Source organism: Prosopis cineraria, unplaced genomic scaffold (genome assembly GCF_029017545.1).
Source record: "Prosopis cineraria cultivar Desert tree isolate PC_DT_omini unplaced genomic scaffold, ASM2901754v1 PC4, whole genome shotgun sequence".
Classification (NCBI taxonomy): Eukaryota; Viridiplantae; Streptophyta; class Magnoliopsida; order Fabales; family Fabaceae; genus Prosopis; species Prosopis cineraria.
In genome coordinates this window covers 34,529,961-34,540,986 of record NW_026555335.1, presented here as the reverse complement: position 1 = coordinate 34,540,986, position 11,026 = coordinate 34,529,961, and the positions used below count along the sequence as shown (strand labels likewise).

At 35.5% G+C, this 11,026-nt stretch overlaps 2 protein-coding genes across 3 annotated transcripts; both read right to left on the bottom strand.

Moving 5' to 3' along the window:
* Positions 1 to 873: 873 nt before the first annotated feature.
* Positions 874 to 3,422, bottom strand: LOC129308808 (L10-interacting MYB domain-containing protein-like). Of its 2 annotated transcripts, none has more exons than XM_054950199.1 (3): positions 3,073 to 3,422; positions 1,659 to 1,980; positions 874 to 1,578 (listed from the first exon to the last, which is right to left on the bottom strand). In XM_054950199.1, exons 2-3 carry the CDS (start codon positions 1,974 to 1,976, stop codon positions 967 to 969), a joined length of 930 nt encoding a protein of 309 aa, XP_054806174.1. In that variant the 5' UTR covers positions 1,977 to 1,980; positions 3,073 to 3,422; the 3' UTR covers positions 874 to 966. The 2 variants fall into 2 exon arrangements, with proteins under 2 accessions (XP_054806174.1, XP_054806175.1); XM_054950200.1 differs by lacking the exon at positions 3,073 to 3,422 and adding an exon at positions 2,378 to 3,061.
* Positions 3,423 to 5,212: 1,790 nt separating this feature from the next.
* Positions 5,213 to 9,314, bottom strand: LOC129308807 (pentatricopeptide repeat-containing protein At4g02750-like). The gene is made up of 3 exons (XM_054950198.1): positions 9,198 to 9,314; positions 8,117 to 9,059; positions 5,213 to 7,409 (listed from the first exon to the last, which is right to left on the bottom strand). Exons 2-3 carry the CDS (start codon positions 8,955 to 8,957, stop codon positions 6,457 to 6,459), a joined length of 1,794 nt encoding a protein of 597 aa, XP_054806173.1. The 5' UTR covers positions 8,958 to 9,059; positions 9,198 to 9,314; the 3' UTR covers positions 5,213 to 6,456.
* Positions 9,315 to 11,026: the final 1,712 nt, after the last annotated feature.

Here is an 11,026-nt window from a genome sequence, read left to right as displayed (position 1 = left end):
TCTATTACTGTTGTTCTACAGTATTAGCATTAAAAAACAGATCATAAAAATCTGTGTGACCCCAAGTTATATAAAAACATTTTAATTAACAAGGCAACAGTATTAATATTAAAAAAAAAACAGGGTAGGAAAATTTGTGTGAGCCCAGGTTATATAAAAATCTTCCCTTTATTGTATTATGGCAGGCATCTGATGTATTTTTCAAATATTTTTTATAGTAATTTTCTTTATTATTTTATGTTAAATAAAAATAAAAGATTACAAAGGCTTTACAATAAGGTGGATATGAGACCTACAATGAAAAATGAGTAGTGAATATGAAATCAATAATAGAAAAATATTCTCTCCAAATCACAATATAAAATATTTTTTAAAAGTTTTATTTAATTTAAAATGTAGGGTATTGAATAAATTTTATAATTATATAGACATGTGTAGTTTAAAATTTGTTAGTAATTTTATTTACTTGCCTCCTTTATATTTTATCTATATTAAAAATTTTAATCTTCTACTCATTTTTTAAAATTGCGCTCATTAAAATCTTCTTTCCTTTTTATTCAATTATATTGCAACTGAAAATTAATATCCGTGCAGCGTATAGGTATAAAATCTAGCTTGAATTGAAGTATGCAAATTTAAGTTTACTTAAAATTGATTTTTTCACACTTGATTTCAAATAGAATTAATTTTGTTGCAACATGATTTACATTAAACTGCTTTTATATCAAAATCGCTTTTGACAAATACATGTTTAGATGATTTTATTGGAAAGTACTTTTATATGTGTAACTATTTTTTTTTTTCAAAAAAAAAAAAGACACACGGTTATGTAGCATATAATATACAATTTAATTTACTATATATATAAATTACTTAAAAAATAAAAAACATAAATTCAACATCAAATCAAAAATATTACAAGGAGTTTTGACAGTACTACATGACTAACGACTAACTGCACTGATATCAAATTCTATAAGCTGCAAACTTCAACCAGTTCAACAAATTTTCCTCATACGGCTTCAAAGCTATAAACATTTCCCTTTCAGGCTGAGACAGAAGGAGTTGGCAGCATCGGGAATGCCAGTCAGGATCACTTGTGATAGCCTCCATTTTTTGAAGTTCAGCTATCACTTCACTGATAGACGTTCTAGCAATCATTTGTGAACGTGATTCAGATGCAGCGGCAATCCTAATTATTGCATCAGCTATCTTTTTTGAGGTAGGAACTTTCATCTTCTTGTCAGTTGCTTCACCTCTCTTCCTCTTGCCCCTCCCATTGCCTTCACTACTGTTTCCCTGAGAAGTGTTTAAATTAACACTCTGTACCTCAGCAATAAGTCCGGCAGCATTCCCCAGATTTTCATCACAGTCCCCTGTTCCTTCGTCCAAATTCACGCAGCCATCATTCAACGGTGAATGGTACACATAAGCATTTGTGTCATTAGGTAGCGTTCCAGAAGACGGTGCTGGTGCCAATGCCAAATTTCCTGTAGCCGGCGCACTCTTGAACAAAGTGGTTAATTCTTGGGCAAATGGAAGTCCTTTATATCTGAATTTCTCATATTGTGGATTTTCCTGCACATATACAGCTAATTAATGGTACATAATGGACAAATGAAAGATGAAAATTGTAACTTGACATAAAAACTTCATACCAATAGCTTTTTCGCCCACCAATCATCTGGTGCATCTACCGTATTCCTTGCATTATCCCATTTTAAGTCCGCCTCTTCACCAAACAATTTATCCCATAGTACCCATTCTTTTCTAAGGTTGTCCCACTTGTTTTTTAATTGAGTCTTGTCATATTGTCTGCGACTTTTTTCATTGAATCCAGCCCTGATATCTTTCCACCCTTTCTTTGTAAAGGTACCGCCCTTTCGTTCATTTTTGTGCACTTGTTCCAAGCATAATTCAATAAACATCTTAGTTGCTGTCGTATCCCATGTAGCCTTTGACTTGTCGTTGGTCATTTTGCTACAAGGAAATGCACATGAGAAAAACTTTTGTACCAACACAGCAGGCCACAAATTCACAAGTATCATATGAAAATGTATACAAGCTAACACTTGAATTAAATAAAACTCCAAAATAACAATCAGGTTTTAAATATTATCAAGAGCCTATGTCTAGGCCATCACAACAAAAGGTCAAAAAGGGCAGAAGATAGATTATAAAGTAATAATGAACATCCTAAAAGGCATTTATATTTAATTTCAATTAGGCTAATGAAAACTGACGAGAAAAAGAAGCTCTGTCACCAAGTAAACAATTCAATATGAAAGCTATAGAAGGTATCTTAAAAGACCAGCAACAAGTAGAAGGAATGATTAATTCAAGAAGGGGAAGAACGTTCAGGTTAGCTGAAACTTACTGGGCGAGATGAAACAGCCTGGGCAATTTAAATTTATGCCTTCAAGAAAGTAACAAAAAACTTCAATTTATAACATGACGATGGAACAACCCGACATCCAAGAATTGTGATGATTCAATTCAACAAATAGATGAAAACCCCAAATCTCAATTCACGAAAACTTATCGGGGAAAAACAAAATGCAGAAACAACCACATGAACAAACGGAAAGCTGCAATGATAAAGCTGAACCATTTACACGACTTTAACAAAGTCATAAGGTAATCTCACACGTCAGAAAAACAGTAAGGACCCCTTTATCATTGCAACAAAGTTATAGGAAAATGAAGTTTGAACTACGATCAGCTTACAGGTTACAGCAAGTGTAATAGTTGCAACATTTGAAAATTACAACGTGTAACAAACTTATAAGAGATTTATAGCAACACCTCACACAAAATCTTATGATCCATATCAGCAAAATAAAAACATGTAAATAAACCCTGCGATTTTCAACGTCAAAACCCAATCTTCTAGACGTGAATTTATAAACACCCTCCAAAGATCTCTTCTCTCTATTGATAGCTTATCATTTGCTTAGTCACATTAGAAGTAGAACTAGCATCCAAAACCCACTGTTTTCCTCAAAATTGAAATTTATATTTATAAAAATCGATGAACCTGAAAACAGAGAAGGTGAAAAGCAAAACACGAACCTGATGGTAGCAAACTTGGGCAATAAATGCAGATCGAGCAAAGTAAGGAGCAAAACAAGAACCAGATGCCAGATCGACACCAGATCGGAGCAGATGGCAGAACGAAGGAGACGCAACCAGGTCGGCACTAGATGGCCGGTCAACACTGAAGCACGAACCAGATGGCAGCCAAGCAAATCAGCGAATAAGGAAAGCCACCAGAACGGAGAGAGAAGATGAGAGGTGGAACGACGGAGAAAGGGACGACGGGACCGAAGCTAGGTCTGGGAAGCTTGTAACGTGGTTTGGAGGAAGAGCAATTCGGGGGTGTTACGTTCAGTTTTCAGCTGGCTTAACGTGGTTTTGGGCTGTAAATGACGTTTTGGGCTAGAAACGCGGACCCAGGTTCGAATTGGAATTAGAGAAACGTAATTTTAAATAAACTCGATTTTTAGAGTTGATTTTGATAAAAATATTAATTTGGTTAATTGTCATTTTTGTTTGAATTCTTTTTAGAAAAAAAAGTAACTTTCAGAGAATTGATTTGATTTCGATAATTGATTTGATTTAGATATTTTATATCAAAATTTGATATTATCAAAAAAGATAAAACTTTTATCACTTCCTCGCGTACCCAAAAAGAAAAAAAAAACTTTTATCACCTCCTCTACTTTTGTCACTTTCTCTAATTTATCAAAATTATTATTTACTAAATGGTATGAATACTATTATAAATTTTGTGAACTTTAAATATTAATATTAAAATAAAATAAACTATATTATTTTCAAGTGAAGCATAAATTATCCACTAGCATTAGTTTCTTCCTTTCTTTCTAATGAGTTGTCTTGTGAGAAATATTATTTGATGCAAGTCAAATACTATACGTGAACATCCTCTAATTAGAATTTAAATTTTGATTTGTTACATTATAAGAGGTTAGCTCATTCCAAAAGAGTTCTCCCATGCAATTACAACAACAACAATAACAACAACAAACCTTTATCCCACTAGGTGAGGTCGGCTACATGAATTGCAAGACGCCATTGTGCTCTATCATTTATTAAGCTTTTAGGAATATTATTAATTAACAGATCGCGTTCAATAATTTCCAAAAGTGTTTTCTTAAGCCTTCCTCTACCTCTTTTAATCGGACTCAAAGTTATATGTTCCACTCTTCTCACTGGTGCCTCCCTTGGTCTTCTTTGTACATGCCCAAACCATTTCAACCGATTTTCTACCATTTTTTCCTTAATAGGTGCCACCCTCACTTTTTCGCGTACGTATTCATTTTAAATTTTTCTCCCATGCAATTAGTAAGAATGAAATATTAAACCTTTAGTTTATACCATTTTCTCTCTCTCATTTTTAACAATCAGGGTTTATTCATAATCTTAAAAAGAGACATGACAAGGGAGGACAAACAAAGGAAGACAGAGAGACAGCAAGAGAACAACGCAGAAAAGAGACAAAACAGCTGAGCAAAAATGCAACACTCAATCAGAGCAACTCAGTGCCTGGTATGGTCAGTAAAAAGACTTTTTGCAACAGATGTAATTCTGAGAATAAGAGATGCTGGAGGAAAAGACAGACCCCAGAGAATCGATCATGTTGTAAACCTCTTCCAAAAAACAATTGTATTTCCGATCGCAAGATGCAACATTCTTGCCAGATAATTAATTAATTAATTACTTGAAGACCTTAGCGCCATCAGTCTCCCCTATCACAGTCATATCAGAAAAATCAGCAGCAACAAATAATGGCTTCTTCACAGCCAAAAGTTCAGCAATGAAGTTTGAATTTGCTTTGATAGGTTCATGCCAGCCCTTCATCATGATACCATAGTGATTTCTGCACAAGGCATCAATACCTACACGGTGTGTGGCCTTGTGGAAGGCACCATCACAATTAACATCCATTGAGCCATGAGGAGGACAGCACCAGGAACGAACAAATAATTGAGGTCTTCTTTACCTCATACCATTTGACTTAAAAACCAAGCAAGAACCAAATTCTTTTCAGAATGTTCGAAATCCACACGGTGAAACCTATAATAGCTGTAAGTTTGTTGTTTATGCACGCCACCGCAATTACAATTACACATTGGCCCATGATGGCAAAACAGAATGAGACTAGGATTGTTTACCAGTAATGAACCATAAATGACAAGACCAAATCTGGATAGAGGACAAGGATACGACCATTTACCAGACACTGAAATTAAGAAATAAGGTTACTACAGTTATCATCTAATAATTTTACCCCACAATTGAATATAGAGCTATAATATTTTCCCACGGATAAACAACAATCTAGGAAGTCCTTCCTAGAAAGCATGATCCCAATAATGCAAATGATACATAGCACTATCATAATTTACAATCATCAACCAAGGATTAAGCATTAAAAACTTGGGAAAAAAAAAAAAAAGACATAGAACAGCCAGATATACTTCCTCGATGTTGCCTTACCAAAAAAGCAATATGAACTCCAATAACCTGCATCTCTGTTCTCTACCTGCCTAGTTCATTGATCCGTTCTTCCTCATCCAATCACCATAGATATTGTTATTCTTTTTGGATTGATATGACTGTTTTCTACATGTTTGAGCTCTAGTAAAACTGAAAAATTGATTCTTGAAAGGGGATTTTTCATTAACCATTGCCTGCAGAGGCACAACAAGAATACCACTAGCTTCCACCCAGTTTTGCTGTTTCACAACTCCGTGCAGCGTATATTGCGATCTATCCCAATATTCTAAACTCAAATTGTTAGGACTCAGTCCTACAACAGAAGGCGGCTTAATCAACAATAAAATTTTATTAGGAAGAAACTTACAGCTTCAATTGGTATGCGGGAGAAATTTGGATATGGGTATTAAGGAATCATCAACTTCTCTTCACGCAATAACGATTCTTCATTAAAATCAAACTTTCTGATGGTCAGGGAAAAAAAAAAAAAAAATCAAACCTTCCCAGCTCTTTGAGGACTGCAAACCTTCCTACGATCCCGTAACTTCCATATTGTTAAGCCAAAAGCGACAACCCATCACCACATACTCCCACCCCTCTGGTCATCATTATTCAACCAGCTACCAAAATTCTCATTCATAAAGGAAAGAAGCTCATTTCGAACCAGCAAGGTCCAAACATTTTATGCATGTATATAGGTGCACAGTACATGCTTCAAGTCTTCAACATCACCACCACACAGTACACGAGCTTTTTGTGTCAGTCGAGATTTGAGAGGGGCTTCTTCAAAACTATCCAAATGAATACACTCTCTTTGAGCTCCTGGCCAATACCAAGTGAGCTTCCAGAACAATACACTTTTCTCAAATTCTTGAATTCCTTGTCCTACATTTAAAAACGTGTATTTTCCCTTGCAAATTTGTAGCCTTATAAAAATCACGGTTTCTTACAACGAAATATTTTAGCATCATCATGCATCCTCATGTGTAGGGTAATCCTCCTTAGCACAACATGAATATCGCTAATATTTGGATGAGATGCATCCCCTCCAAGGAAACAATGGGTTTTGTTTCCAATCTGCACCCAACTACATGCTCTTTGTTTTATAACTCCTCGATCTTTCATCAAAATCCTGATCCTATTGACATCCTTCCACTTGCCAGCGGCAGCATAGATATTAGATAACATAACAAAAGCACCAGAACTATAAGGATCCAAATTCAGAATTCTTTTAGCTGCCAGTTCCCCCAATTCAACATTTACATGAACACTACAGGCAGCAAGAAGAGAACCCCAGATGGCGGAGTCTGCTTCAAATGGCATATCTTGGATTATTTTGAAGGCTCTCTGCAGCTGACCTGCTCGACCCATTATATCAACTAAACAAGCATAATGTTCAGACCTTGGGGAAATATTATATTTATGGATCATCATATTAAGCAGATTCATACTCCCTTCAACCTTCCCCGCATGACAACAAGCAGATAGCAAACTCAAGAAAGTTATCCCGCTAGGTTCAACACCGACTGAAACCATCTGATTGAAGTAGGAGAAGGCTTTGTCATATAGACCATGCTGTGCAAATGCAGCAATGATGGTGTTCCATGAAACGAGGTCTGGATGAGAAATTTGTAGAAAAGCTAACTCAGAATCAACGATTCCACCACATTTGCTGTACATAGTAATCAAGGCACTACATACAGGCAAATCTGACTCAAACCCATGCTTAATTACTAGAGCATAAACCTGTCTTCCTTCTTCAAGTGATGCAAGATGGGAACAGGCAGTAAAAACTGAAACAAAAGTCAAGTCATCTGGTTGCATCCCAGTCTTGACCATTTGTGAAAACAAATTCATTGCCTCCTCCCCTATCCCATTTTGAGCATAACCTGCCAACAGTCAGACAGTTCGTTACGAAGGCAAGTTCCACCAGGGAAACCAAGCACAATAGCAGAAGAAAGAACAGCCTGATATGTTTACAGCAAATCCTAATTTCATTTTCGCCTCTCCTTCAACTTAAGGAAAATCTAAATTAGCCTTTAAAGTCCGGCCCATTATACATGATGGCCAGATATTTGAAGAATTTAAAGGAAGCAAATGTTTGAGCTTTATTCATTATGCCTTAGTCTAATACACCTGTCAAGAACTGAAGTACTAGGCACATCTTACTTCGCACATGTCATCTCATGTACCGATCCTCGGATTTTGAAGAGAGCCCATTGGAGATGAGAACTACCTTAAAAAGCTAGCCAAAATTTTTAGCATCTAGAAGTAGAAGAGTAACCAAGAATATTCCGGCAAATAACAGCTGATTGACCACATATGAATATTGATAGATCCAAAGTCTTAAATTGTTGCATACTTTCAGGATTGCTGCAAATAAGCCGCCAGCAGCTTTTTACAAAACAAGATAGAGTAAAGGAGTCAAAAAGTATACATATCCAATTACAGAAAGTAGTCTAATATTAGCCAGCAAAATATATCATATACTCTGTGCAAAGCAAAGGGACTTTGTTAGCATATAGATGCTTCAAATTTTAAAAGTGAGCTAACAACAAATTAACTCACGCACAGTAATAATGTTCATATGGCATACCTGTTATCATTGCATTCCAACAAATGCGATCTCTGGAACGGATTTCTTCAAACAAGAATCTAGCGTCTTCCATTCTCCCCTCCTTACAGTAACCCGTTATCATAGCTGTCTTCACAACAATATTCTTCTGCGGCATTCGTTCAAACAGTTTCCCTGCATCATCATAAAACCCATTCTCCACAAGGCCACTAATCATCACCGTCCAAGAGATAGCGTTTTTACGAGGCATGACATCAAACAGTGCCCTTGCGCGCCCGATCTCACCTTTCCTGGCATACCCATCGATCATTGCCGTGTAAGAAATGACATTCCGAGAAGCCATCTCGTCAAAAAGTTTTTGTGCTTCATGCATCCGGTCAAATTTTACAAAACCCGAGATCATTGCGTTGTATGACGCAGTATTCTTCTCTGTCATTGTCAGAAAATAGTTGGAAGCATCGTCAACCATGTCGTTCTCCACAAACCCAGCTATCATAGAATTCCAAGAAACCACGTTCTTCACAGGCATCGACTCAAACAGCCTTCTCGACTCTTCCAAAAAACCATTTTGCCAGTACCCAGTCACCATAGAATTCCACGTAACCACGTCTTTCTTGGGCATTTCATCGAACAATTTCCGTGCAGCACCAGGGTTTCCTTCTCGCGCAAGAGCACCAATCTTGAGGTTGCAACGATATACATCCCAAGTCGAAATGAACTTCAAAAGTAGGAATCGGCGCTCAATATTGGAGGATAACGTCGAGTCTACTGAGATTCCACTGTTGCAGATTCGAGTTTGAATTATGGGTAAGAGCGACACCTGCTTGAGGGTGGGTACGTGGAAGAGAAAGAGAAGCAGCATGCGGACAAAAAGCCAATAACGCACAAGTGTTAAAACTTCGAAGCCAGTAAAACAGTTAACATGGTGAAGATAAGGGTCTCTTCATTTTTTCCTCTTCATTTCCTGAAAAAATTGGTAAAAAGAATTAGATTAAAAAATAAATTATTCTTAAGGATTAAATACTTTTAAAGAATTAAATTAATTATTTTATTCAGAAAAAGATGAAGGAAATTGACCAAAATGCTTTGGAAGAAAACATACTGATCGGAGATGATTTTTTTGGCATCCCTTCTTCTCATTTTCTTCATTTTTTTCTTTGATTTCTCCGATCTTGCTGTCGGCATTCTCATTTCTAGATTTCCTTCGTCTTTCTCTTCGCCCTCAACATTCAGCGTTCGATGTTGACTCTGATTCACCTTTGTGGGTCCGTCGCAAACAATTCAACGCAGCTTCTCTCTCTCCTTTCCCACTCAGTTTAGGTGAGTAATAGAGATTTAGCTAGCTGAGTAATTTATCAATGGGAAGAAAATGAATTCGTAAAAGAAGTATGGATTATGAAAATAAATAGAACAACTGAAGAAAAATCTGACCATATATAATTTCATTGAATGTAAGACCTAAATGCACATGTTCCTACTAAAGTGACTAAAATTAAACTTCATTTCTTTTACATTCTTTTATACATACTAGTAAAGCATGTTCCTCTTGAATACGCATCAACTATTGCCTTGACTTTTCTTTGCAATCTGCAAGTTTTGACTAAAATTAAACTTCATTTCTTTTACATTCTTTTATGCATACCAGTGAAGCATGTTCCTCCTGAATGCTTATCAACTGTTGCCTTGACTCTTCTTTGCAATCTGTAAGTTTTTGGTCACTCCTTCCCTCCTACTTGTTGTACTAATTTATCTGCAAGTTCTGTATTGATTTGATTTGAGTGCGTTGTGAATCTAATTTTTTTGAATTTTGTACTATTTATTTATTTGTAGTGGGAGTTTGCAAACTGAAGTCTTTTATGCAGAATTTTTGTTGGAGTTGTGAAATATGAACTTGTTGTAATTGTGAAATTAAGTTTGCTGTAATTGTTGGTTTGCATATTAAAGTCTTTTGTGGTGTAATTATTGAAATGCTTATTTTAAGTTTTACACTTTTTGATAATTGAAGGATTATAAGGATGAAACAAAGATAAGCTGTTGTAGTTGCCAAGACAGCATCCAAAACTATTGTTGAGACGCAAAACACTTCTAAAGATTCATAATCTTCTAAAGAGATGGAAGGGAAAGATGTAGCGTTAACTAAAAGGGAAAGTGAAGATGAGAATGACAAACTGCAAAAATCTACTTTGAAAAAATTGTAGAAAGCTAGCAATAAGTCAGTACTTAGCTAGGCAAGGCAAAAGAGGACTTTTTTGTTTTTCCCCTAATTATGTTGATGGTAGATCTTTAATGGATTCCATATAAAAGCTAATGAGTTTCTTTGTTTACAAATGCATGGCCATTGTTAATGTTGTCTTTTCTTTCATCCCTAAGGTTTATGGTTTGAAATTGAATTGGTGAATATGCAATCTACAATTTGCAATCCTTTCTTGAATTTTAAATTTATATATTTGTTGCCAAGTTAGTTACTTACTTGCCTGTGAAATTATCGCTTGATAAAGGCTTTGAACCTATTCTCTTATATATAACCAACTTTCTCTCTTCTAGTTGTGAATTATTCTATTTTAGTTTAGGCCTTGGAAATCAGGTTAAATTGGTGCATAAGCCATTGGTGTTGTTATTTAGGTTGTGCTGATACTTTATAATCCTAGTTTAATGAATAACTAAATGTCATATTTGCTGACATTTTGAGAAGTATGCATTTCTCAACTTAAAAATTTTTAGATAACTCTTCATAATGTTACTTTTCTAGGTTGCACTTGTAAGTTGATGCTTGTGGTTATGTGAAATTTTGTTGTTAATTCCTATGGCTCATTTTGTTGATTTTTATTTTACTGCTGTCAGTTAAATAACAAATGTATCAATCAAAGATTGTTTCTAATTCAAGTCTAGCTAATAGCAATTTATTAGTTAATGGCTAGCATTTTGATTGTG

Excerpts from the sequence above, each read along its gene's own strand:
- LOC129308807 (XM_054950198.1), bottom strand. The coding sequence starts at position 8,957 with ATGCTGCTTCTCTTTCTCTTCCACGTACCCACCCTCAAGCAGGTGTCG. Across the intron at positions 7,410-8,116 it reads TTGGAATGCAATGATAACAG|GTTATGCTCAAAATGGGATA; the intron begins GTATGCCATATG and ends GACTGTTGGCAG.
- LOC129308808 (XM_054950199.1), bottom strand. The coding sequence starts at position 1,976 with ATGACCAACGACAAGTCAAAGGCTACATGGGATACGACAGCAACTAAG. Across the intron at positions 1,579-1,658 it reads GGTGGGCGAAAAAGCTATTG|GAAAATCCACAATATGAGAA; the intron begins GTATGAAGTTTT and ends GTATATGTGCAG.